This window comes from Kogia breviceps, chromosome 4 (assembly GCF_026419965.1).
Source record: "Kogia breviceps isolate mKogBre1 chromosome 4, mKogBre1 haplotype 1, whole genome shotgun sequence".
NCBI lineage: Eukaryota > Metazoa > Chordata > Mammalia > Artiodactyla > Physeteridae > Kogia > Kogia breviceps.
The window spans coordinates 165,173,769-165,200,857 of NC_081313.1; the positions used below are offsets into that span (position 1 = coordinate 165,173,769).

The 27,089-nt window shown below is 47.3% G+C and overlaps 1 protein-coding gene across 1 annotated transcript in view; it reads right to left on the minus strand.

Annotated features, from left to right (window-relative positions):
- Nucleotides 1-27,089, minus strand: part of SLIT3 (slit guidance ligand 3) — a 631,375-nt gene that overhangs the window by 494,164 nt on the left and 110,122 nt on the right. The window contains exon 4 of the mRNA XM_059063071.2: nt 22,685-22,756. Coding sequence (XP_058919054.1) covers nt 22,685-22,756 — 72 coding nt within the window. The remainder of the gene's footprint in view (nt 1-22,684; nt 22,757-27,089) is intronic.

Here is a 27,089-nt window from a genome sequence, read left to right on the forward strand (position 1 = left end):
ACTTACTATGTGGGAATCGGGGCCCAGTGCAGCTGCCAGAGCTCCCACTCCGGGGTCAGGAATAAGTAATCTGGATACTTAATATGAAATCTCCCAATTTTTAATTATAGGCAACTCATTTTTTTTCAAATTATGCAGGCCAAACACAATACATCTGTGGGCAGGAGTCAACCTGTGGGGGTGCCATTTTGCAGTCCCTTTAAATGAAAGAGTGGTTGCAAGGGAAGAATGAGGGTGATTTTTCCAAATCCTTGAGGTTTTTTTTTTTTTTTTAGCCAATCAGGTGGCTCGATTAACCAAATGAGTAAATCAACCAGCTACTCTGTGCCACATACCCCAGCAGACAACATGATCATCAACCATGCGGTTGAGAGAAAGAGGCAGAAACAGAGAAAGTGTCCTGTTCAATAACACCAGAGATGAAGAGCAGTCCTCAGAACAATGCCCAAAATATCACTAACCGTCTCCTCCATGTGGTTCTGATGGTCGTGCTGAGGAACTGGGGAGACTGACGTGGGCCGAGGCTGCCACGGAGTCTTCCCTGAATGGGGAGGATTTGAGGCTTAAGGACTAGATAAAAGCAACTGACATTTACTGGACATCAGGCCGTGTGCTAAATGCTTTATAAAAGATTGCTTCTTTTAACGTTCGCGATAATCTTCTACCTTAGAACTCACTCTTAAGCCACTGTCTCTAGATTTGGAAAGGTCTTGGAAGAGAAGGCAGGGCATCCCAGACAGGGGAAATGGGCATGAGCAAAAGCAGGGAGGTAGGAAGGGGTCAAAGAAGCGTGTGGGTGTAAGGGCAGGGGAAAGCATGAGTGTGAGTTGCAGGTTTTCTTGGTGCCTGTGGGCTTCTGCAGGTGTCCAACACCAAGATGCCAGGGGTGGCAGCAGCCCTGAGGCTGGCGTAGCACTCCCTTGATCTGAAGCCTCAGAAAAGAGATTTTCTAAGAGGGTCCTCAGATGATGATGGGGTCCTGATCCTGTACCCCCTCCTGTGATGGGGTCCTCACAGGAGGTACAAGGGTCAGGCCACAGTCCTGAGGAACAGAGAGGCAGAATGGAGAAAGGTCCCTGTCCCCAGGCTGGAATGCAGCCCACCAAGTGAAGGCATGCATATTCATTGCTCTGAAGAAACTGCTGAATATCTGTAGGCATCCATCTCATCAGACTCAGCTGGGAAGAATTCAGCCCACCCCTGGAGGGAAAGTGGTGGGGTTGGGTGGGGATGTTGGATTCAGGCAGGGATCTGGATCCCAACAACCCACCCAGAATGCCTAAGTGGCCTGCAGCTATTCTCTGCTCTTGGGGCCAAAGGAATCACCCACAGATAGAGTCAAAGGGGAAGTGTTGAAGGTGGTGGGCGAGGAGAGAGAGGGAGAGGACCAGCAAGTGCAGACAGGGTAGGCATGGAGGGGAAATGCCACCTTTCCTTTAGCAGATCAGGGAAAGCTTTGAGAAAGAGGTGGGATTTTCAGAAAGCCTCTGAAATGCTTCTTGACCTCAGCGGGAGGAAGTGCCCAGAGAGGGACCCTGCCACTGCATCAGGACCAATAATAAGAAGGCTCTCAAGGGCCAAGTTGAGACTACAATTAAATGGGGCTTCAGAATCATGAACCTGGACTGACCAATCTTTGATCCATTTTGATTAAAAGGTTCCCAGGGGAAACACTGAATTACTCTCAGATAGTTCTTTCAGAGTCCTTTTATGGCCCTTTCACCTATGAATTAACCTAATTTTTACAAAGTCCTAACCTCACATTTTCTCAACACCAGTCCTATAAAACCCAGGTCCCACCAAATGTGCCATGAACACAGATTCCATAGTCAAAAAATATTTTGGGAACTACCTGTGTACTAATTTTCACCTCTTGGAAATTTCCAATGCATATTAACACTGTAAAGGTTCTGAGCAGTCCTACAATCAAAAATCTTTCCATATTTCCTTTAGCACAATATTTCCCAGACATATATGATGAGGATACTTTTTTCTGAACATATATTAAGATGGCACACATTTGGGAAATGTTCATCTAGATTTGAAGCTGATGTTCAGATCCTCTACCTCAAATACCTCTGAGGTATGAGTTCCATAAAATCAATAGCTGCTCTCTGGCCCTACTTCCCATTTGCTATGGACTTAATGTCTGTGTCCCCCTCAAAATTCATATGTTGAAGTCCTAATCTCCAATGTAATGGTATTTGGTTGGAGGTGGGGCCTTTGGGAGGTAATTAGGTTTAGATGAGGTCATGGTGGGTGGTCCTCGAGTTGGGATTAGTGCCCTGCCCTCGTAAGAAGAGAACAGAAAGCACTCTCTCTCTCTCCATCTCTCCCTCTCTCCTGTTCTCCCCCGATTTCTCTCTCTATCTCTCTTCCCATGTAAGGACACCTCATGAAGATGGCCTTCTGCAAGCCAGGAAGAGTTCTCACCAGAACCCAACCATGCTGACACCTTGATCTCATTCTTCCTAGCTTCCAGAACTGTGAGAAATAAATGTCTATCATTTAAGACACTGATCTATTGGATTTTGTTATAGCAGCCTGAGTTAAGACACCATTTATTCAGTTTTTCCATTAAAAAAATAGTTTAGCACTGTACTAAACCCTGCTAATAAAAAATAGAAATATAATTCCCCACTCACAAGTAGCTCATAGTGTGGTGGGAAAGGCAGACAAAATATCAGCCTCAGAGTTGGCATGGTTGATGCTCAAATGGCAGGACCCAGAGGCAGTCTTTCTAATAAATAAGACTAGCATCATCAGGGAGGGCTTCCTGGAGGAGGAGAGATGAGAGATGAGTTTTAAAAAGTGAAATTTACTTAGACAATAGGATGTGAGAAATGCCTTCCAGGTATGAATAAGAAGGCATAAAGATGCAGAGAAAACAAATCATGGTGAATTTCTGAACTGCTAAAGGCTAGCTACAGCAGGATTGAAAGGAGTGAACAAAGACATGGCAGGAGTAAGAGCCAGAGAGGGAGGCAGAGGTGAAATCCAGAATTCCATAAAGTCTCCTTTGTTCTCCTAAAGTCCTGCCAAGCTTCAAGGATGCTGCCTCTTAGATCTGGAAACAAAGGCATGGCTGTCCTGACTTTGCATCCCTTTTCCACATTATTTTCTCAGCCTATGAATTCAAATGCTCACTCATCCTACAGCAGCCTTGATGTCTCCTCAAGCTTTTTTTTTTTTTTTTTTTAGCTCCCTTGGATCTTTCTGGGAATAGCTGCAGAGAAGTTTTCCCTATGTTAGGGAGGACCCGGGAATGAAACTATGAAACTGCAAGGCATTCTAGGCATGACTGTTGTCTTGAAGCAGCCTACCATTCTGGACAGAAGGCTGGCTGCGATCTTCGGCATGCCTTGTAATCAGAGCTTCTCCTGGCTGAGGCATATTGGCTCTAGTCTCTGGATGCCTAGAACCCATCCCGCTCTTTTCCAGTATGTGGCCCAGACTGAGCAAATCATAGGCCCTAGCCTCTGGCCACAATGATTGGTCCAGGGAAGGGCACATGTCTCTAGCTAGGCCTAATGGGAGTCCTGCCCTGAGAATCTTCTGGGATGAACACCAGGGAAGACTCTTTGCTCTCTGGTCACAAAGCTGTAAGCATATGGTGCCAGTCTGCCAGGGCATCACAAGGGGACATGAGGGACGAAGCTACCAGGCAGAGAGATATGAGATGACATTTAGAGCGTGGCAGACACCAAGTGGGCTTCGGGTCTGGGTCCTGGTGACCTTTAACACCAACCCTACATCGTGGCTTTGTGTTCTCAGCATTGACACTTGTTTGTTTTTCCTTATTCTACTTTGCTTCACATTTCTGTCAGTGGTAATCTTGAGAGTCCTAAAAAGCCAGGTGCCTCTAGGGTGGAAGTGGTCAGACCCCAAGAAGCCACACACAGTCCCTGGAATCATTTCTAGAAGTCTTTGGAGACAGTTGGGATGTCATCAGGAAGAAGGGAAGAGAATATCTCCTCCTCACAGTATGACGACAGATCATTTGATGTGTAGTGTATCATGAGCTCCAGAATTGGAAAGAAGTGGGTTCTGATCTTGCTTCCATCTCTTCTTAACTCTGAGACCATAAGTTCTTAAAACCCTTTCCCTCAATGCAAATGGAGATGACTAATACCCACCTCACAGGGTTGGAAGGAAAAAAATAAAGATGCTGGAGAAAGAACTTGCCCAGAACATAGTACAACACCAAACAACATTAATTTTCTGTGTTTCAAAGCCTTCTACAGAAGGCCAACTCATCAGTACATCACAATCCATGCCAACTCCAGGAGAGGAGGAGACTGAACCAAGAACCTTTACAGCTTGATCAAAAGAGAAGTGACAGCTGGCCCTTACCTGTCCCACCTGCATATTTCCAAATCTCTCTCTGCTTTCTATTCCCCAGAGTAGAAGCTCAGCAAAGATGAATGAATTGCAAAAAAGTTTTCCTCCAAAATGCAACTCCCCTTGGCATGCATGTGATGCAAATGCCTTTTGCTCCATTCCCATTTGGTGGGATGTCCTCTCTCCCTGGCCGCATGGTCCATTAATGTACATCCACTGATACATGGATAAATATAATATATACCATCTTAGACAGAAAATGCCTCAAAGGGAGAGGTTGGGTCTGTGTAGCCCACTCCCTGCAGAGCTCAGCAGGACATCGTAGACAATGATGGTAGTGATAGAAAAGCTTGGGTTTGGTGTCTTATTGCCATGGAAAGAGAGAAGAAAATGGGGAGGGGCCCACTGAGCTCTTACTATGAGTCAGACAATAGGTTTACGCTGAAAATACACCATCACCTTTGATTGTCTTCACAACCCTGGCTGTCATATCCCTTCAAACTTTGGACTCTGAGGCTCAGAAAAGACAAATCATGTGCCCGCCTGGCAGAGCTGGTCTACGATCATTTGGCCACGCCTGTGGTTCCCCTACCTCCCACCCCTAGTACACGGTCAGACAGATTGGGTTCTCAGCTCCACCAATGACACATTAGCTTGAGCAAATTATTTATCATCGCTGAGCTCCATTTCCTCTTCAATAAAAGGGAATAGTTAGACCCACCTCACAAGATGATTATGAAGATTAAATGAGATCATGAAGATGATAAGGTTTAGAACAATGCCTGATGCTTTGTAAACACTTAACAGATGATAGCTGCTGTGACATGGCTGTGTTATTTACTATTATTTCCACTATACCCTCTTGCCTTTTTAGATTCAGAGGCCAAAAACTATTTTGCAAGAGGTACTTTTGCTCCTGTTTTCAACCTGAGATTTCTACAGCTGCACCAGGCACACTGGTAATGCCTGCAGGCCTTTGGACATAACCGCTTTTCCCACACCCATTGCAGAAGTGCAGGGCATCTGGGTCTGGCTCCAGGCTGCCCCAAAGCGGAAAGAACTTCTCCCAGAAGGTACAAGAGCCAAGGCTCTTCTTCTACCCTGGCTGCAGCAGAGCTGGTGGCGTCCACCTCCCCCATGAGGAGGACATATGGACCATGCTCTCTCTCTGGCAGTCAGCATTGCACAGGCAACACAGGCCGTGAAATAAGCTTTCTATCACCCAGGGCTTCTTCTCTTTGTTTTTTTCTCGCTGCCTGACAAACAATTGTTATGTTTTTCCCGACATGATAAAGCAGTCTTGGTTCTGCTCTGCCAGCCACCCCACAGTGAGTGTGGATGGAAGGAAACAAGACCACCTCACTTCTCCTTGAGCTTTGGTGTGTCTTGTGACTTGGCTGCTCACGTGTTCCCTTTCAACAGCCCTTCTGCAGAGCGAGGCAAGGCCGAGATAAATCCTCCCCCACTGCCAATGCCTTCATCCTTCTTTTTTGTTGGGAGGCAATGAGGCTTAGCTGAAAGAAGACAGAATTTGGAGCTAGACAGGCAAGGTCTGAATCCCGGTTCTGCGAATTCCTTACTGAATGACCTTGGGCAAAACACTTCACTTTTCAGAGTCTCAGTTTTCTCTTCTGTCAAATGGGTTCATAATCCCTACTAAGCCACACAATTGTTGAGAGAAGCCACATGAGGAGAGGCAGAAGCACTGAAGAGCGAGTGATGACTATCCTAGTTGCCATCCAATGGGATTGAATTGTTTGAAAAAAGAAAGTTAAGGGGAGTGATCCAAATTAATCTCTCCATCTCCGTATACAATATTTGTCTGGAAGTTCTTCTGGCAAAGCAAGGATTAGCAAACTTTTTCTGTAAAGGCCACACTATAAATATTTTTGGCTTTGGGGGGGCCACAGAGTCTCTGCCAAGAACTAGGCCCCTCTGCCACTATAGCACACATTAGGGCCACAGACAGTATGAAAATGAGTGGCTGTGGCTCTGTTCCAATAAAACTTTATTTACAATAGCAGGTGGCAGTGGGCTGGATGGGCCTGCAGGCTGTGGTTTGCCCACCCTGGCCTTAGCTGTTTAGAGTTTGGGGCTGGAGAACAGCATCTTCCTTGCCAAGCAAACCAGCATGCCAACATCCTCTTTCTGCCAGCACCCTCTCAGAAACCCACCTGTCAGAGAGTCAGAGCCCATGCCAGCTGCCCAAATTCCCTCTCTGCCTTTGAGACACTGGAGGTTTAGATTTATGGGCATGGCAATTTGTTTCACATAATCCTGTCCGTAATTACACCAGCAGCCATTAGGTAAATGATTTGGCTCTTTCCCCTGAGTGATATTTCCCCCCCCTGAAATAAACAGGGGGCGACTTCTCTCCCATAAGTTAAGCATATTATTTGCTTCATCACACAAGGCAAATGCGGTAGCTCGGAGCTATTAGTCTATCACTGCAGCGATCAGACTGCCAGGAGCCAGAAGTAATTTACAACAGGGAAGTAAACAGGACCCCAGATAGATAAATAAGAGGCCCGGGCTGGTCTGGGGCCTGAAAAGATTAAGTAATGAGAGTATCTAGCGAGAGATTTAGTGCTAAGTGAGCTAGGACCAGAGCAGCCTCCTACGGAGGAATCAAATTATATCACTGGAAAGAGAGGTTATTGAAGCCCCTCATGCTGAGCTGGGAAATCAGCACTTCTTGGGAGGGGAGGGCCGCCATCATTAGCATAGCAAGTGGGGACTCTGTGCTGAAGTCTGGCTAATTAGCTGCAGGTAAATGGTTATCTATGACAGGTAAGCAGGGTGCTGTGACCCTGCCCACTAGGAAAACCCGGTCAGTTCCTCAGTGGCTGCGGGGTTATAGGTAACAGGCTGGGGTCTTTTTTCTTCAATGAACAGGCTCCTTATAAAGATGTGTCCTCAGAGAGGTAACTACCTGAAACGGGGGAAAAAAAAAATGTTGCTGAAGTTGATACCAAGTTGACTCTGGCCTTTTTAACTTCTGAAATTCCTAGGAGATGGAAATTCAGATGCACCAGGCTGGCTGTCCCTGGGAGGGCTGCAAGCTCTGGGAAGCAGTCCCCATCACCACATTCCAAGAAGACTTCCTCTTCACTTCCCTCTGATGGTACCGCCATTCCTCCAACAGCAGGATGGAAACCTTAGGGGTCGGCCTCTACGCCTTCCTTTCGGTTGCCTATTTTGTTGATTCTTTTCGAGGAATGGCTCTCAAGTGAGGTGGGTTCCTTCAATCCCCTTCCTCAAGTATGTCATGACAATAACCACACAGAACTCGCAACAACACTTTCACAGGTAAGAATTGCTCATCCTTACTTGGATGAGCAAATCCATCACCAATATCACCTCTTTCAAAAGAATATCCTTTTTCTTAAAAGAGAAACCGCTACCCCAGGCAGCCTGACCCCTGGAAACACCAACCCTTAATCCCTTGTAAGCTAGTGATCTTTCTTCCATGGTTTTTCTTCTTTGCCACTTACTGAGAAATCATGGCAAAGGTAAGAACGTATTTTTGGGTCCAACTGTGAAAGAAAGGCATAGTTCTAGAAATTCTAAAAGCTCTGGGATTCTATGAAGATGATGTTCTTGCCTCCTGAGGGGTTGCTGTAGAGACAAGAGTTGACACAGAGCTTGGTACAGAATGGAGAGGCACATGTGTGATCAGAAATTCTTCCAGCTGCCTCAGGAAGAACCAGAAAAAGATGAAAATAAACCCTAAGATACATTTTCCCCCAAAGATTCTTATTTTCTTTCTTTGCTCGCTCCTTCACTGTATCTTTACCATCTCTGTTCCATGTTTACTTTTCGGTGATTGTTGTTCTTTTTTTCTCCCTCCCTCTCTTCCTTATTCTAGGGTTTCTTCCTTTCTCTCCACCCTATCTTCCCTTTCTCCCACTCATCTAATGAAAAGACCCCTTCTCTTTTCCTCATGACATGGAATTAAAGGTGGTGAGTGGGTCAAGCCACTCTGAACAGTAGCATCTCTCCTGATCACAGCAGCAGTAAAGCGAGTCTCGAAGGTCTGCATTCCCAGGGCAGCAGCAGTGATCACCCATTGCTGATTGATGCCAGGTTTGCAGAAAGGAGAAGTGACAGGTAGGGGAAGAGGGCTGGGAGGGGGAGAAGAGGAACAAACAGTAGGTTGGTGCTATAGCTACGCCGGCCAGAGACCCAGAGAGAGTCCATTTGGAAACATTAATATTTTGATGTTCCAGTGTGGTTCTGGTTCAATTATTTTAGAAGACATGGTTGACTTCAGGTTTGGACTAATTCACCAGATGTCTTTCAAAAAACCTCTGGTTTAGATCGCAGATCAAGAAAAAAAATAATTTGGAGGTTTAGGTCAATGCCCAGTAAATTAGTGTAATCTATTCTTTTTTTTTTTTTTTTTTTTTTTCCAGACTAAGATTTGGTTTTTGTTTGAGTCCCCACAGGTCTCTTTTTTGGAAAGCCTTCACTGAGCTGAGCCTTCCAATAGCCAGACAACTCCTTTCAATGCCCATTAGAAGTAAAACAATCAATGAGGCCTGGAGATGAAACAAACACAGTTTATCTTTTCATTTCATTGTATCACAGAATATTATTCCCAGGTCTTTGAAAAAAGTGTCAAAAAATAACATTCCCTTCCTAACTCAGTCTCAGACACTGGCTCACATCTGCTAGTGGAGGACCCCAGCATGGGCTGTTTCTCTCTCTTTGGTGGGAGTTTGAAATCCCACCCCAGTAGCCCTTGAAGTCAGCTCACCTCCATGCTGCGTGGCCCACCTGTGTGTGGATGGGCTCATTCCATGAAGGCCCTCTCAGGACCCCAGGGCAGGGTCCTTCTACTTTTTAAACCCAAGTAATTTGTCTTGCAAAGAGTGAAATAGGGTTTCCCTGGTGGCGCAGTGGTTGAGAATCCGCCTGCCGATGCAGGAGACACGGGTTCGTGCCCCGGTCCGGGAAGATCCCACGTGCCGCGGAGCAACTAAGCCCGTGAGCCATGGCCGCTGGGCCTGCGCGTCCGGAGCCTGTGCTCCGCAACGGGAGAGGCCACAACAGTGAGAGGCCCGCATACCGCAAAAAAAAAAAAAAAAAAAAAAAAAAGAGTGAAATAACTAGAGGCTAGAAACCGCAGGAAGAAGTCCAATGTGTTAGTTTTATCTTCACTCTTGTGTGTGTGCTTGTTGAGTGTGCGTGCACGTGTGTATGACTGTGTGTGCATATATGCACACACGTCCTATTAAATATCATTTGGGGCCTTTTCAGGGCAATGAGGAGAAAGTGCTGGTTTAAAGCAGAAGCTGCCTTTGACCATATATTGAGAGTAAAAAGCGGATTGTGGAGAGACCAAGTTCTTTCCCTCATTTACTCTTTTATAGAATACTTACCAAGTACCCACTATGTGCTAGATACAGTGGTAGACAATTATAGAGTCAATAAGATAGACAAAATCCCTGCTCTCAGGAAGCTTAAAATCTCCTGGGGGGATGCGTGAGCAGAAAGTAAACAAATAAATGAGCAAAAGAATCTCGGGTAGTGATAAGTGCTATGAAGAAAATAAAGCTGGGTCACGTTATAGACAGTGACTGAGAAGGAAGGGATGTTACTGTAGGTAGGGTGATCAGGAAAGGCTCTCTGAGGGAGTGATGTTTGAGCCAGGACCTGAATTTCAGGAAGGACCTGGCCATGCCAACATCTGGGGTCAGCGTGTACCGGGAGAAGGAACAGCAAGGCCAAGGCCACAAGTCGAGAAAGGGATGGGAGTGTTGGAGCATCAGAAAGAAGGCCCAGGAGGCTGCAGCATGGTGAATGTGGGCAGCGTGGCCTAGGATGGCACTAGGAAGAATGGTGGGGCCAGACTGTATAACGTGGGAGCTTGGGTTTATTCTTAGGACCATGTGAAGTCACTGGGAGGTTTAACTGGGAGAACGAGGAGATCTGATTTGTCTCAAAACAAACATGGCGGCTGCTGGATGGATGACGGATAATGAACGAACATGAGTAGAAGCAGGAAGATTTAGTGGGGAGGTCCTTGCAGTCTTCTCATGGAGAAAGGATGGTGGCATGTACCAGGGTGATGGCGGCAGGTGGTAGACAACTGATAATGCATGGTGACAAACTCTGTGCAGTCGCCTCACCACTCCTATCAGTGACTCTCCATGTGGGGAAAAACTGGCAGTAGGGTACTCCCTGGGCAACTGGTCTTTCCCTGCTGCTGCTTTTCCGGCCTCATTAGGCCTAATGATCTCCCATCCTTCACTCGCACTTAAATAAAGGAAGTGCCATGCACAGGGCAAGAGGATCTGCAGAGAGCGCCATTAGCAGTGGAAACCATAACAATTATTTCCTAAGATAATTTTGCTCAGTGGCCGAGCCCTTGGGAGCTGGTAGTCGACAAAGCTCTGTTTTGTGTTGTAAAATGGAATGAAAGTCTCTTCAGGTCTTGGGTAGAAGCCTGACCCATGCACATCTCTTCCAGGGAAAAGAGGAGCTCTCTCTTCAGACCAGAAAACATTTACACTAATAATTTACTGTCTCTGACACAGAGCTGCCACTACCACCTCTGTGCACCAAAAACACCAATTATATGAGCCAAGGAGACAAAGTGTCTCCTGTTCCACCACCGCTGCCACTTTTCTGACCTCTGATATCTCCTCACAGTGTTGCTCAATAATTTAAGCTAATTTAAAAGTCAGTATCTTGCACTAAAGTGAAATTATATCTGTGCTTTCATTCCACAGCCTGGAAGGGATCTTCATTTATCTGTCTGGGATTCTCATGTAGAGAGAAGGCTTTATGTGTTTGTGTGCGGTATGTTATGTGTATGTGCACATGCTTTTGAAACAAAAGGCGGAATAGAGGAGGAGATGTGGAGACACAGGAAGGAGATGATTGGAGCCGTGATATTAATAACATTGGTGATTCAGGCTTACTTTCTATATTGCTACCACTGATTTTCATTTTTTAAAAAATCATTAAAGTTAGGTCTCTCTGAGCATCTTGATCTATGGCTTAGAGTTTCCTAAATCCCAAATTCAATGATATTGACACGGAGGGGATCAGTCCTCAGCTACCCTTTCACCCTCTTGGAAATGCAGTTTTCTCCCCTAGACAGAGCATTCTGACCTCCCAAAGTCAAGACGCTTTTCACTGGGAGAAAAGTTGGCATGACTCTGTGTATATTTCAATCAAAAGCTGACTCACTGATGAGAAATTTGAGTCCAGAGCCCTAGACATGCCAATGAGAGGCCAAACTATCAGTTCCATAGCTGAATACTCCACTTAGCCAACCACGGGGAGGATTTTTGGCTACACAACAGGCAGCACCAATCAAGAGAGGTCCAGACTTCCAAGCAGGCTACATCACCATAAGCAGGGTGAGGAGAATTAGAGAAGGAATGATGGGGAGAAAGGAACATAATGAATAAAACATTAAAATATTCTTCTAAACCATGAATCAAAAACTCAGGCCCAGCACACCACATTCAGGCAAGGAGCGTGAAATTTACTTAAACTTCTCCATTTCTATTTGGTTTGGACAGGATTGTGTTATCATAGTTTTGCTGTTGTTAATACCGTGTCAACACGTTCATTACAAGCTTCAGTCTCCAGGACTTCGTAAATGGACTGCAAACCTTACAAATGGAAAGTAACGCTCAGAATCCAGGATACTGAGCCCACAGGACAGCCAGAAGAAAGCCAAAGTTACAGACTTTTGTGTACGTGTGTGATTTGAAATTATGCTAGAATTTAGGACATCGAATTAAAATGCTCTTTGTCCCCTGGAGAGATTCCCAAATGTTGGCTGAAAATGAGAGATGATTAGGCCCTTTAGAAAGGTTTCTGTTGATGCTGAATGTGATTCAAGAACAAATATTTCAAGATTATGAGATGCGGGTACAGTAGCATCATTCAGGCAATTGAAGAATGTGCGTTTGGGGTCTGCCCACCTCAAAAGGCTGATATTTTCCTACGTGCAGTGTGGCATTTCCCTGACATTTTCAATTCCCCTGACAGTTTCTAACTCCAGATAAGGAGAATGCGGATCCCCAGGGTGTGGGTGAAGGCTGGCCTCTGGTTCTCATCTTCAGCAAAGGACTCTGTTGCCAACGGACAGCACGGTCTCTACCTGAGCACCCTTGGTGATGTCCGCACGGCCCGGCCGAGGCTGGCCAACTCCACCGCGTGCCACAGGGTGCTGAGAACAGCACATGCTCTTCTGCAGAAAGGTTCCAGCTCTGCAGGTGGGTCCCGGACAAGGAAGTGTGAGAAGGAGCCAGGTGGCGAGAAGCCCACACTCACACCCTCTGGGCTGAGATTAGATACGTCTGCGTTCTGGACTCAGCATCCCAATAACCAGCATATGGCAGTGACACACACACACGCAGCAGGTGTTCAACGGATGCTTGAACTGCCCCTGGTCACACAGTTCTCCACCTGGGAATTGGGCAAGAATGTCCCCAGTAGGGGATTGACCACATGCCAGGTACCAGCCTGGGTGTGTGTTTTATTTTTCCATTTTCCCAACTCACTGTTTTCATATCTGGGACACAGAATGCACAGATGTACCAAGGCTTTTGGCTTTGCAAGGACTTGAGTTCTTCTTGCCATCAGCTGTTTCATGAACCAGCTGAGCTAAGATTCAGGAGGTCTCCTGAAGCCCTTACACATATAACCCTTTCTCCCTACATTTTTCCTTCTTCTGTAGCAATTCAGTTGGCACCCGGGCTTCACCATCATCACCAGTGTCCAGTGTTTTTCACCAAACGTTGGTCTGACTTCCTGCAAGCGTGGCTTTTTCCACCCTGATCCGTGTGGCCTGACTCTCCAACGTTAACCCTTTCCATACGTCCTCGGAAAACCGTCTTGGAATCCCCACCAAAGAGACCAGCAAAAACCTTTACCTTCAAACCAAAGAAAATACTAAATCCATGAAATCACTTAAGCCACCCTTCCAAAGAGAGGGAGACTCCAAATGTTTTATACAGCAACCTATAAGAAACTCATTTTGTGGGATGTTTCACATTCCAGCCCATGGTTTATTCCCCCATATATCCCTGCCAGTAATATCAACCAGATGTGGCAAAGAAGTCTGTGTAGAATTGTAAAAATTACAAGCATATTCTGTAATTCCAAAGCATTGTAAAGTCACAGCTTGGTTTTCTTTCTTTCTTAAAAAAAAAATAAAAACTTTCCAAGCTGGCAGAATGTTCTCAAGTACAAGTACTGCCTGATCACTTTAGAAAATTCTGCTGCTGGCCCAAAGGGCTAAAGAATTTGAAGATGTAAAACCTCACTCTACCTTTCATAAATTGTAGGGAACTTAGAAAAGTCTACTTGCAAACATGCATTTAAGTCTATAAATTTTTCTCTTTTAATGTTTCAAATCTTAATATCCTAGATCTCAGATATGAGCACATGTTCATATACACTCATATGAGCATAAAAGTACAAATACTGAACCTTGAAAGCTATAGAGGTCCATGATTTTTCTCTTATTCTCCCGTCTGCCCAACCTTCTTTTTCAAGTTGTATTTCAGCACAAGCAGCACATTATAAAGCAGAAAAATATACAGAATTGGGGGTCAGAAAGACCTGGGTTTACTCCTGGTGAGTTAGGTAAAGCTCCTCAACCCTCAGTTTCATCATCTGTGTAATGGGCATAAACATACCTACCTTGAAGGAGGACCATAGAAGATGGCAAATGCATAAGGTGTGCAGCACACAGTAGGTGCTCATGAAATGTTTGGTTCCTCCTCTGATCCCAAATCTATAAAATAACAGGGGTTGTACTAGATCAGTGTTTCCCAAAATATGCCCCATGGGTGACATACACCAAAATCACCTAGGGTACCTACTTACAGAGTCAAATCCCTACGTCCATTCCAGATCTAATGAAACTAGAGTTCTTGGGGACATAGTCTGGGAATCAGCATTTTAATTAGAACCTCAAGGGATTCGTTTTTCTGTATGCTGAGTCTGAGAACCACTGTAGTCTGGATCCTTGCTCTGCAAAGTGTGGTCCTGCAGAAATGCAGACTCTTAGGTCCCACCCCAGACCTGCAGAACCAGAGTCCACATTTTAACCAGATTCCCAGGTGTTCAGATGCACAGTAAAGGTTGAAAAACACTGGCCCAGATAACTTTTATTCCTAGCTCTGAAATGCTATAGTATGAGTCCATATGGCAATTCAAAGTATTAGCCTTATAATCAACTCCGTGAATACGGCAACAGGCTTCTGTGCTCAGCTGGATAAAGGCTCAGTGGAGAAGAGAAGCACAGAAACCTTCCCTGCCTGCCTTCTTTCTTCGCTCCGGCTTCAGGTACTACAGAGAGTGCAACTCACACAAAACAGAAACCCCAAGAGTGACAGGGCACCCGCTGTAATCCATTATCTGTCCACACACAGATTAAAGCTAAACCCATCTTCAAGCACATGATGAAGCATGCAGGTGATGAAGCCTGCCATAAAGCATACGGAAGGCTGGCCTCACCGCAGTGCTTGGTGACTGGGGAAATGTTGGAGAAGGAAATGGAGCTCCAGTTTGCAGGGACTTTTTCCATGAGCTTTAGGCAGCCGTGCCCCTGGAATAAGCGACCCCACGTCTGCGATGGTGAGGCTGGCCTCACCATCCGTCCCCTGGCCTCTGAAGGCTGCTCCAGCCCAGACCAGAGGTGGGGACAGGTCTCTGGGATCCAGCTCCAGGCAGGCAAGCAGGCAGGTAGTCTCTGAAGCCCCCATCGTCCTGATGCATTGGTTTTCCCATGGTCCTATGATCATTTCACCACATCAGATGACAACTCAGCTGGAACACTGAATAGTACGGTTTTTGTTTTCTCCACTGATTTTTCACTTTCATAGCATCGTCTCACATCAATACAGAGTTTTATGGAGACACATATTGCAAGTAGTTATGTTTTAAAAGTTAGTGCAGGGGCTTCCCTGGTGGCGCAGTGGTTGAGAGTCCGCCTGCCGATGCAGTGGACACGGGTTCGATCGCTGGTCCGGGAAGATCCCACGTGCCACGGAGCGACTAAGCCCGTGCGCCACAACTACTGAGCCTGCGCGCTAGAGCCGGCGAGCCACAACTAATGAAGCCCACATGCCAAGAGCCTGTGCTCCGCAACAAGAGAAGCCACCACAATGAGAAGCCCGTACACTGCAATGAAGAGTAGCCCCCGCTCGCAGCAACCAGAGAAAGCCCGCGCACAGCAATGAAGACCCAACACAGCCAAAAATAAATAAATACATTTAAAAGGAAAAAAAAAAACAGAAGCAATACTGTAACAAATTAAATAAAGACTTTAAAAATAAATAAAAGTTAGTGCAGAATTGGAAGACTAAGGTGGCTACAAAAGGAGCTCCAAGGGCTTCCCTGGCGGCGCAGTGGTTGAGAGTACGCCTGCCGATGCAGGGGACGCGGGTTCGTGCCCCGGTCCGGGAAGATCCCACATGCCGCGGAGCGGCTGGGCCCGTGAGCCATGGCCGCTGAGCCTGCGCGTCCGGAGCCTGTGCTCCACAACGGGAGAGGTCACAGCGGTGAGAGGCCCGCGTAACTCAAAAAAAAAAAAAAAGGAGCTCCAAGTAGCAGAAGGTACGACCTAGAGGTACAGGGTTCCAATCATTCAAAAGATCTGGTCTCATTCAGGGCTTCCAAGAGATAAAGGAACTAGAGCACTAACTGAGCTTCTACGAGGCGGTGCTGGCCCTTTAGTTACTGACTTCTCATAAGTATGGAAATTGTGGTAAGGATGTGGGCTCTGTAGTCAGGCAAGCCCGGGTTTGAAGTTTAGCTCTCTCAGTGACTGGCTCTCTGACCTTGGGCAAGCTGTCTAAATCTCCAGGACTCGGTGTGTTTATCTGTAAAATGGGGCTAATGTAGTATCTAACCTCCCAAGCCTGAGATTGAGGAAGAGAATCTATCTAAAAGCAGTTCGCAGAGCACTTGACCCACAGTAAATATGCAATGCACGCTTGGGAACTATTATGTGCTAATGTGTTCATTCGTAAGTTGAAGCCCTTGCCCCCAGTCCTTCAGAATGTAATTGTAGTTGGAGATTGGGTCTTGAAAGAGGTGACTAAGTTAAATGTGGCCACTAGGGTGGGGCCTAAGCCAACATGACTGGTGTCCTTATGAGAAGAGGACAGGACACCAGAGGTGAGCGTGAAGAGAAGGACAAACGTGTCAAGAGGCAACAAGAAGACCACCACCTGCAAGACAAGGAGACAGCCCTCAGGAAATCAATCCTGCCAGAACCTTGACCTGAAACTTCCAGGCCGCAGACTGTGAGGAAACAAATTTCTGTTGTTTAAGCCGTCCGGTCTGAGGTACTTCTTTATCACAGCCCCAGCAAACTACGACAGGAACTATGATGATTATCCCTATTGTATTGCTAACCAACCAGAGACTGAGAAAGTTGAGGTCACTTGCCCAGGGTCAGTCACCAGAGGGTAGGATCCAAATCCAGGTCTGGACAGTTCCAAAGTCCCTGCTCTTTGCTCTAATATTGGGTTACCTCAAAGAAACATTAGATCACCTTGCTGAATGCAGCTTCTGGCTTCTTTGGGGATACAGGGCATGGATACACATGGCTGGGTGATAAGGGCAGAAAATGGTAAATACGAAGGAGAGGTACAAGCTAGCAGAAATGAGAGTTCAGGGGATGGCCCACTCATTGCAAGGAAGTTCCTTGGAAACTGAGGTCTCACAACTCTTTGGGAGGGAAGTAGCCAGGCCCAGTGACTTGGGGCTAAGTTGGCTGGTCACATTTCATGTTGTTTTCAGCTGCCCTGGGATTAACTTCCCAAGTCTCTTGCAACTCCACTGACCCAAGTGAGTGACAGCGGTTTAACCCCAGTGGCACGTTTTAAATCTGCCAAATACCTCGTAAGACTGTGTGAAGAATAATTGGGGGCCTCCGTCCTGCTGCTAGCACAACTGCTTCTTCAGCAACAGGCTTTAAACCACTACCAAATATGTAACGGACTCTTTGGACATGAATCCAGGAGACGTGGACCAGAAGGACCGCAGCGGTCTGCTCACCCTCACACGGCAAAGTCAAATTTTTAAAAACAACAGTTGTGAACCACTGTGTGCCTCTCACCCCCTTCAAAGCTCCCTAATCTGGTGCAAGGCAGACAGCTTTTAATTACTGTTTTCATCTTGTCTTTTGCTTCTTCTAAGGAATTTCTGGCAACATTAACCACTTAACTTCCAAATCACCAGAAATCCTTCCCTCCTTCCCCCATGTGTACGTAAAAGAGACAGCCTGAAGGAGAGGCCGAAAAGGAGAAATTAATAACTTACAGACCATGTAACAGACCATGCTTCATCCCAACCTCTCTAGATGAGGCCCAGAGAGACGAAGTAACATGCCTAAGGTCACACAGCTTGCGGGTGGCAGAGCCAGTTTGACGATCAGGATCTTGCTACTCCCGGTGCAGTGCTCCCTCAACCCTCATTTATTTTGGAGGCTGAACTCGTTTGAGAGGTGCTGAAATGTTTACACCAGAGATGCCAAAGCCCCAGCATATGCACCATTCCTATCAGTCATCCAGCAAAAGTTAACCATAGCCATCTCACACTGAGCACTTTACTATGGGCTATAGTCAATGCTAAAGGTTGTCCCTGGGCTATTTCCATTTACCTCACAACAACCTGGAGAAGGTGGTTCTATTATTGTCTACTTTACTGATGAAGAACCTGAGACCCAGAGAGGGTAAATAATGCGCCCATGGTCTCACAGCAAGTAACTGGCAGTCCCTTAACCTTTTCACTTCACCGCCATCTCCTGTGCTCAGTCAAGAGTGATTGGAAACCTAGAAAGAGCTGAAGTACAGCCCTGACCCTTGAAAATCTTATAATATACATCAGGACTGGAGTGAGCTAATATTTATTGAGTGCCCAAAGCAGGCCCTTGCTGGGTGTTTTACAGACCACAGTGGTATTACCTAAGCCTCAGGGCACTTCTGAGCTCTAGGATTCTATGGCTCGTGCTCTATGCGCTAAAGGACAGAAGTAAGAGGGTAGATACATCACTACTATACACATGCACCAATGAATCAGATGGTGCTGCATCTAAGGGGGTGGGGCGGGGTAACCAGCCAAGGCCTGACAGAAGCACTTGGATGTATGACAGGTCTATCACCAATCCTTTGTAGCATGACTTCAGCTCTCCACAATAGTTGGCATAGCAGTGTGGCACGGTAGAAAACAGAGGTACTTTGCAGCAACACACAAGCATTTCTTTCCCCATTCTGTTGTGTCCTGGCTATACAACTATGGGTAAGTCAGATAACACTTCTAAGCTTTAGAAGTAGATTTTTTTTCTTTTAATAGACTTACTTATTTCATTTATTTATTTTTGGCTGCGTTGGGTCTTCGCTGCTGCGCAAGGGCTTTCTCTAGTTGTGGCGAGCAGAGGTAGAAGTAGATTTAACAATGATTCTCTTTGCAGGATTGGTGTGAAGGCTAAATCTGAGTACTGAAGCAGAGTGCCCAGTGCTGCTGCTTAGAAATGCGGGATATACGGACAAGTAATTTAAACTCTGGGCCTTAGTTTCCTCATCTGTAAAATGGGAGTACTGAGGCAGGGAGTTCATTGTAGTAGAAAAAAAGCACAGGCTTCGGAGTCAGATTACCCACATTTGATTCCTGGTTCTGTCACTGAGTAACTGTATGATGCTGGGCAAGTTCTCTGACCTCTTTGAGCCTCGGTTCCACATCTACAGAATAGTACTCATAGTGCCTACCCCATAGCATCATTAGGAGTATCAAACAAGTTCTATGTAAAGTGCTCAGAAGAGCACCCGACACTCAATGTGTTTGCTATTGTTATTATCTTGAAGTGTCATAGTGAGGATCCAAACCATTCAATGAAAGCACAGGGAACCGAACAGACTAGATGCTCAATAAACTTGTAGATGTCTGCTGTGTTCAAGTCTAGTATGTCTTCCCCTGTCCTCTGATAACAGAATTACTCTTCCCGTTGGGAAACCCATTCCCAGGCCCTGCACACCCTCATCTGCAAACAATTGTGATGGATGCATGGCCCAAACTTGGTCAATCAGAGGACACCATCTCACCAGCAACAGCATCTGCTCAGAGCTGGACGTGCGACCAAGGTAAGCAATTGACCCTCAGTTCTTTTCTGCAGGACTGTTGTCGAGGACACCCTCTCCACCCTGGTTGCTAGGTTACTGCCCTCAGAGTCTTCTGCTTTTGCCTGCCATCCTGTGCACTCTTTCTAGGGCTGGAGGGAGTGAGATGAAGTCCCGATGACACCACCATGCCCCTGGATCCAGCTGTTCTTAAAGCCAACCATAACTACCAATGGCCTTCCCATGCACATTAACTAACATATTTCCCCTCTGAGTTAAACTAATTTGTCACATCTGTGCCACTTACTAGCTAGTGATAATATTATAATCATATATATATAATAGCTTCTCAATAAATATTGTTTCCCTTTCCCATCACTACATGTCTTATTATATGACCATAGCCTTTCCAAAAGGTATTTTGCAGATAATCATTGAATATTAAGCAGTCTTTGTCTATAGATCTAATAAGAAAAGGTGCGTCAGAATTGCTGTTTAAACCACGTGGCCGGGTCGACTGTGGAGGAGACAGCCACCCAGGAGCCCCATTCAGCATCCCCTGGAAAACGGCTCACTGCGTCTATTGAGATGTAGTGCTCTTTTAAAACAGAGCCAGTGGCATATGTATATACACTCATGATTGCACATTTATTGATTTCTAATTTGCACCCTGCTTACTTCCAAAAAGGCCCTGGAGTGGCTGACAAAATAAGACAAAGACAAAATAGGGTCATTAAGAAAAATCAAAGGTCAAGCCCAGAGAGAAAAAGGGATTGCTGATTATAGCCCAAACCTGGGTTAACAGAGCTGCTTCAATGAAAAAAAGTATGTATTTAGCTCTCAGCTCTTTGACAGCCATTCAGAATGTGTCATGATGGGGCACATAGAGAACTGGGCAACCTTCACATCTGCAGTTTAACACCCAGCACAGAGGCCAGGCTGGAACAAGCACCTGCGAAAAGCTTATTGAATGAATGAATGAACGAACGAACGAATGAGTGAATGAAGGAATGGTGGATAAAAGATTCAAAGTTCCCTCAGAACATGGTTCATACCCTGAGGCCTGTATCATTCATTTATTCATCCACCCATTCCTGAGTGCCTATGTGTCACATTGGGCCTGGCTGGGGACCTGGAGAGGGACAGAAACCAAAATGAGCCAAACGTCCTGCCTGCCTTCCCAGCTGCAGCTCTCTGGCTTGAGGGCAAAAGCCCCGTGTAACAGATCTCAGGGCCCACGGCAGCTCCTGGTTTCTTCATGTCTCCCAGTGAAAGGAGATTAGAAACAAGTTGTGAAGATGGGAATTGTAGGAGTAACAATAGCTATGCGTGCCCACCATAATCTCATCGGATACGTACAGCTCCTTGGTGAAGTGGGTAGAAGGGAAGATGGGGCATCTCCCATTTACTGATGAAGACATTTAGGCACAGAAGAGAAAGTGGCTCTCCCGACCTCTTTCAGTTAGAAAGTGGCCTTTAGGACACTGGACTTTCCCATGCCCCTGTGCTACCTGCCTGGGCCTGGCATGGCAGAGACCTGTTATCACGGCCTGAAACTCTTCCTCTGCCTGGATCAAGACCAGCCCTGCCTAAAATGGGCCTCCCCTGATGGCCCTGGGGAGCAATAATCAGCCCCCCTGACCTCCTGCAGCAACTGGAACTCTCAGACCTACCCGCTCAAAGCTGCCCGGCAGCCCCAGTCCCATAGGCACCTTTTACTTGCCTTGAAAGTGACGCTGAGATTCCAGATGAACAGCATACAGTCTGAGTGATTGAGTTAAAAGCAGGTTGAAAAGCACAAGGTAATGCTGGGTGGAGAGATGGCTATTAGGTGAGCATTTAAGGAAAGAACTGTACAGGGAAGAGGAAGTTAAAAACCAGAATGGTTTCCCCGTCTGCCCACTTGCTGTTGCTCATTCAGCCTAGCAACAGCACCTCATGCACCCTCGCGTCCATCAGGGTGGATTCAGAGCAGAAGAGTGGAAGGGCGTGCTCTTTCCCTCATTCAGCACAGTCAGGCCGGTGGACTGAGCGGGAGAAAGGGAGTTCCAGCAAGAGGAGACCGTGACAAAGTACAGGTGTGTCCCAGAGAAGGCAAGCAAGGCCGCGGTACCCTTGAAACCCCAGCCCACCCCAGTCCGTTCTTGTTGCAGCCAAGTGCCCTTGAAAGTATATTTATGTATATAGGCTCTGTGTGTGTGTACAGAGACAGACACAGATTCCTAATTCAGAACTCATTGTTAAGTGCACATGCAAACATGCCTTTCATATTTCCCAATTTATCTACATGCATCGGCGGACTGCACACGGAGGTATTAAACACAGCCATTGGAAATAAGAAGGGTGGCTACCACTTTGCAGCCTCCCTGGTAAGGTTAGAGTCCTCCCAGCCAGGCCGTAAATCTCACTGCCTGACTGCTAAGCATTCGGACACTTGTGGCTCCAGCCAGAAAGTCAAGCCTTGGGCAACCAATCCACCCGATAATGTGCACTAGTTACTGCCGTTAGGACTTTCAGGTTCAGAGTCATGGAGTTGTTCACTGTCAGTAATTAGCACTTGCCTAATAACCCCAATCTACGAATCACAATCTCCATCGCGACGTGCATCTCCAGCTCTTCACTATCCAGACTCTCACGCTGAATAAATACACAGAGAATCTGCAAGTCTCCCCCCACCCCCCATCATACCCTGGACCATTCTGAAGACAAAGCAAAATTCAAAGTGTTTCTTTCTTTTCCCACAAAATCACAGATCTCCAGACCCAGGGTTCCTGGACTGGCAGCGGTAGGAAGCAGGCAAAGGGCAGGAATCCTTCTAGCCAGCAAGGAGGTGAGGTTGAAATGCTTCAGCCAAACCACTGCCCTCCTCCCAGACCACTGGCAGTCTTGTGTGAATCAATTCACCTCCAAGCCTACCCTCAGGGCATTTCCCTGAGGTTAATTCAGACCCAGGTTAAAAGGAAGAGCTTCCTCCCTCCGTGCAAAGGAGAGATGCACTACCACAGGTCCACAGCCCTCACCGGCCACTTAAGCGGATGATCTGGGAAGGACGGGCGCACGAAAGGCGGGCTGGAGGGGAGTGTGAGGACCCAGCACGCGGAAGCCTGGCTCCAAGCGCCCACGTGCGCGGACTCGCTGCCAAGGTCCACACGGCTCAGGGCTCCCCACGCTAAGGCAACCGCATCCTCGGCGTCAGCAAAGCCGGGCAAGACACCAGGTAGGGAACACAACTCCATTCTACTCACAGTCTGGTGAGCTTCGGGTTGCTCTGGAAAAGCAGTTCCGGGAGGACCTGGAGTTTATTCTTGTTCAGGCGCCTGAAGGGGGAAAAAAAGAATGAAAAGATGTCAAGGGGACATGAAACGGGATCAGGAGTATTTACAGACACCCCTGTGGTCAATCGATCAACAGGTATTAAGAGGCTTCTCGATCTTTCAACGTGGGATGCTCAGCACGTGTAAGGCATACTCTTAACTCGCGGAGCTGGGAGTCAAGTTGGGGATAAGAAGGCAAAGGTCAGTGGGAAGCAGGAACACAACATGCTTGCTGCCACACCCCCCCTTCACCAGCCTCGGAGAGGCATCACTAACTGATGATGACATTCTTTCCCACGAACCTCAGGCAGGCTTTTGAACTTTTCTCAACATGTGCCTGTGGTAGCTAGCTATTGCCAAGTGATGGAATGGGCATGTGAAATGGGTCCCTAAAAATAAACCAAATACCAGAGAGAATATTCCAGATCCTCAGTGGTGAGGAGCGGTGGGACAGATAGCAGTCCTTCTAGGAACAGAGAAGAGGGTGCGACAGATCACCAGGGGTTAAAGGGCCAAATGGAATCCCTGACAGCCTGGCTTTTCAGACCAGAGCTGGGCTGCGTTATGACTGCCATGGGCCCTGGGCATTTTTGCTTTTGTGGGCCCCCTCCCCTATTTAAAAAAAATTAAATATTGTATTTTATAACTGTGTTGGTATAAAAACACATGTATTAATATTATATAACAGTTACTTTGACCTGAACACTCATTCCTTTCCTCTAATTTTAAAAGAAATTAAACCATTTTCATGGGTCCCTAAAAAGTCCTGTCGGCCCTGGGTGCTGTCCCTGCTGTGCCTAATGGCAAAGTCGGCCCTGGGTCAGGGATCACCGTCTAGGTGTGTGGACCCGGAGGTAAAACTCAGCCCAGGAGAGGTGTCCCACGTTGGGTGGTGGCAACAGAGCCAGACTCTCTCCTGAGAACGGTCCATGCTGATGCCCACAGAAAAGAAGGCCATCTGAGTTTCCAAGGGACCGTAAGTTGCTGTGGTCCCCGTGAAGCCTGCTCTCCCGGGGGTGTGAGGCCAAGAGGGAGAGCCTGCCCGGTGCTCATTCCCAGGCCTCTCTGTCCAAGCATCTTTACGCAGCCTAATCAGGGAAGCCCAAACCAGTGTCCCCAAATCTCCTGTCCCCAGAATCCTCAGAATCTCACTCTCCAGAATCTCCTCGTGCAGAAGAGCCGTTTATAGCCCGGCTGAACTTCTCCACTTAAACTGTGCATAGCTGGCTACATGGCAAAAATGTATTATCCCATCTTAGAGCTAAGCGAACTGAAGAGAAGAAAAGGTGAGCTTCTTCCCAGCGTCTGCCCCAAAGCCCACACTTCCTCCACCGCATCATGCAGACATGATCCCCTGGGGGTCGGGGTGATTGCTATTTTCCCCTTTTTGTTCCAGGTTGAAGGACAGAAACTTCAGAGGGACAGGGGACTAGAAGGAAGTCTGAAAGGGCACAAGTGTGCAGCTCAGCCCTGAAGGGGCTCACGTGGTGTGGGGCAGGGGTGGACCAGCGGAGCTGTTGGTGACACTCCTGACTGGAAGGAAGCCTGAGAAAAGGCTGGCAAGTTGGACAAGATGAGCTCAAATTCTCTGCCCCACCGAGACGGCAACCTGATTGCCCGTGCTTGTTCTGTTTTGTTTCCGTGTGTTTAATTGTGGTTAAAAGGAAAGCCCTAACATGAAATTGACCATCTTCACCATTTTTAAGTGTCCAGTTCTGTAGTGTTAAGCATATTCTCACTGCTGTGCGGCAGATGTCCAGAGCTTTTTTCATCTTGCAAATCTGAAACGCTCTACCCATTAACCACCACCACCCCAGGGCCTCTCTCCTCGTCCCTGGCAGCCACCATTCTATCTTCTGTCTCTATGGATTTGACCAGTGGTCTTCTGATCACTCCCAGTATCTGCTCTTTGTGTGCTCCTGTCACCAAAGTGGGAAGAAAGGGGGGAGCCCAGAGGAGAGGATGGGGAGGGAGAGCCTAGCTCCTTGTCTAGAGCAGTTCTCATAGAGCCAGTGATAAGCCCCCTTCTAACACGGGGAAGCACTGGTCCCAGAGAAGGAGTGGTGCTATGACTCTGGGGTTGGTCACGCTGGGTTCAGGTCTGGCTCTATCATGCTCTCGCCATGGGACCTCGGGGAAGTTACCTAGCTCCTTGAGCCTCCGTTTTCCATCTGCCTAATAACCCTATTCAGTGAGTTACAGTAAGTTTTTTTTTTTTTTCTTCAGTACGCGGGCCTCTCACTGTTGTGGCCTCTCCCGTTGCGGAGCACAGGCTCCAGACGCGCAGGCTCAGCGGCCACGGCTCACGGGCCCAGCCCCCCCCGCGGCATGCGGGATCCTCCCGGACCGGGGCACGAACCCGTGTCCCCTGCATCGGCAGGCGGACTCTCAACCACTGCGCCACCAGGGAAGCCCTACAGTAAGTTTTAATGACACACTGTATGTGTAAGTGTCTAGCACTGCAATGAGAGCATGGCAATAATACCTGAAATGAGCTGCGGCACAAATGCGTGTCAGACATTATGCCGCGTGCTACAGGGATAGGATCTCAGGCAGCGCAGCTCAGAGGCTGGTGTCATAATTACCCGCATCTCACAGATGAAGACAGCGACCCCTGGAGCCGTTGAGCCCATTCTGCAAGGCCACTGTGACAGGAAGTGGCGGAGGCAGGATGTAGACCCAGGCGGTCTGCCTCCAGAGCCTGGTTCTGAACTACTGTGTTCCTCGAAGGCTTTCAGTCTGTGACAGCTGCCTTCCCCTTCTTTTCTCCCCTCCCTAGTCTTCTTTTTGCCTCTGCTTCCTTTCATCCAGGGTTGCCAACTCCGCTGCCCCAGCCCAGACAACCATCCACCCTGAGTACATTTCCCTCCCTGAAAAGGATGCTCTTGGAGTCCCCAAGAGTAGAAGTGGGTCTCTAGGTGGGTCTGTCTGGAACCACCCTCTATTGCCACAGCTGCACAAAGCCTGGTGAGAGTTACACTCAGACAACCAATGCTCCAGTTTACGCAAAAGTCCTGAAATCGGCCCACCGCTGCCCGCAGTGGGGAGGGTATTGAGTGTCCTAAAAGCTCAAAACCAGGGTTGAAGCTAAAAATAAAACCAGCTTGGCTCCGAGGCTCCAGGAAGGGAAGGAATCGTTTTCAGTTCTTTGCCGGTATTTGTGGCTGGACAAAAATAAAAACACAACCAAATTTAGTCAGTTGTGTGCTGCCTGCTGCTTCATAAACCCTGAATGAGGATTCCAGGGTGGCTGAGCTGGGGTCTTCTCCCAAAAGCCTCAGGGTCTTTCCACTTTGGCTTGGGTGGGCCGCATGCTGGTTCTTTGTATCAAGAGGAGCTCGACACGACATTTCATTTCTAGTTCATTCCATTCCAGGACTTATTTGTGTTTATTTAGCGAACCAAGTCGGCCTGAAAGGTCTTCCTCGAAGAGCTGAGAAAGGCTCCAAGCTGCATAAGGTGAACTTCTCATGTGGCTGCTCTAAGAGCAGCTCCTGAACAGGAGAATGAACAGAGTGAAACGTGCTGTTTTCCCGACAGAGGAGCGGGTAAGCGCTGGGCTGCACGCAGCGGCTATTGGTCAAGGCATCCTCCGTGCTCAGGCCATCTGCTGCTCTGTCACCCTGGAATCAGAGGCAGAAATCTGCCATAGTTCAAGCTGGAAATAAATCCATGATGCCTGGATGAAGAAAAGGACTGAATGGGACCCGTATGAGGGCAGACCTGAGGAGGTCGGCTGAAAGGCTATAGGCTGGGTCAATGATGGGATAAAGCCCACCTGGGTGTCCTCTCTCCCTCTAGGATCAACATTCCTTCTCACAGCCTTCCTGCTGGAACAACAGGGAGCATCCAGGTCAAAAAAACCCACTGGCTGCTAGTTGCAAGGTCATTCTGCTTTTCGGCCTGAACTGTGAAGCTCCAAGAAAGAGAGCCTTGTCTCTGCAGTACCACTGATGGCCGCAAGACCTAATTAGAGGTTTTTGCCACTTTATCGAATTCCTTCATTTATCCATTATCCATTCATAAATCCACCCTCTACCCATTTGTCTGTCCATCCGTCCTTCCATCCATCTATCCACTATTCTATCCAACCATTCACCTATCCATCCATCTACCCGTTTGTCCATTTATCCATCCACCTTCCTAGTCATTTTTCAATATGAACATACAGAGATGAATAATATACAGTCCCTTCCTGCACCTGTATGAATAAGATGTAGATGAAGAAGGTCACATGCTAGTGAAGGAGATAGACACGAAAACAAAAATCTGCAGCATGATCTTGTAAGCAAAGCTGCTGTGGGAGCACAGAGGAGGGGCAGCTAACCCAGACCTG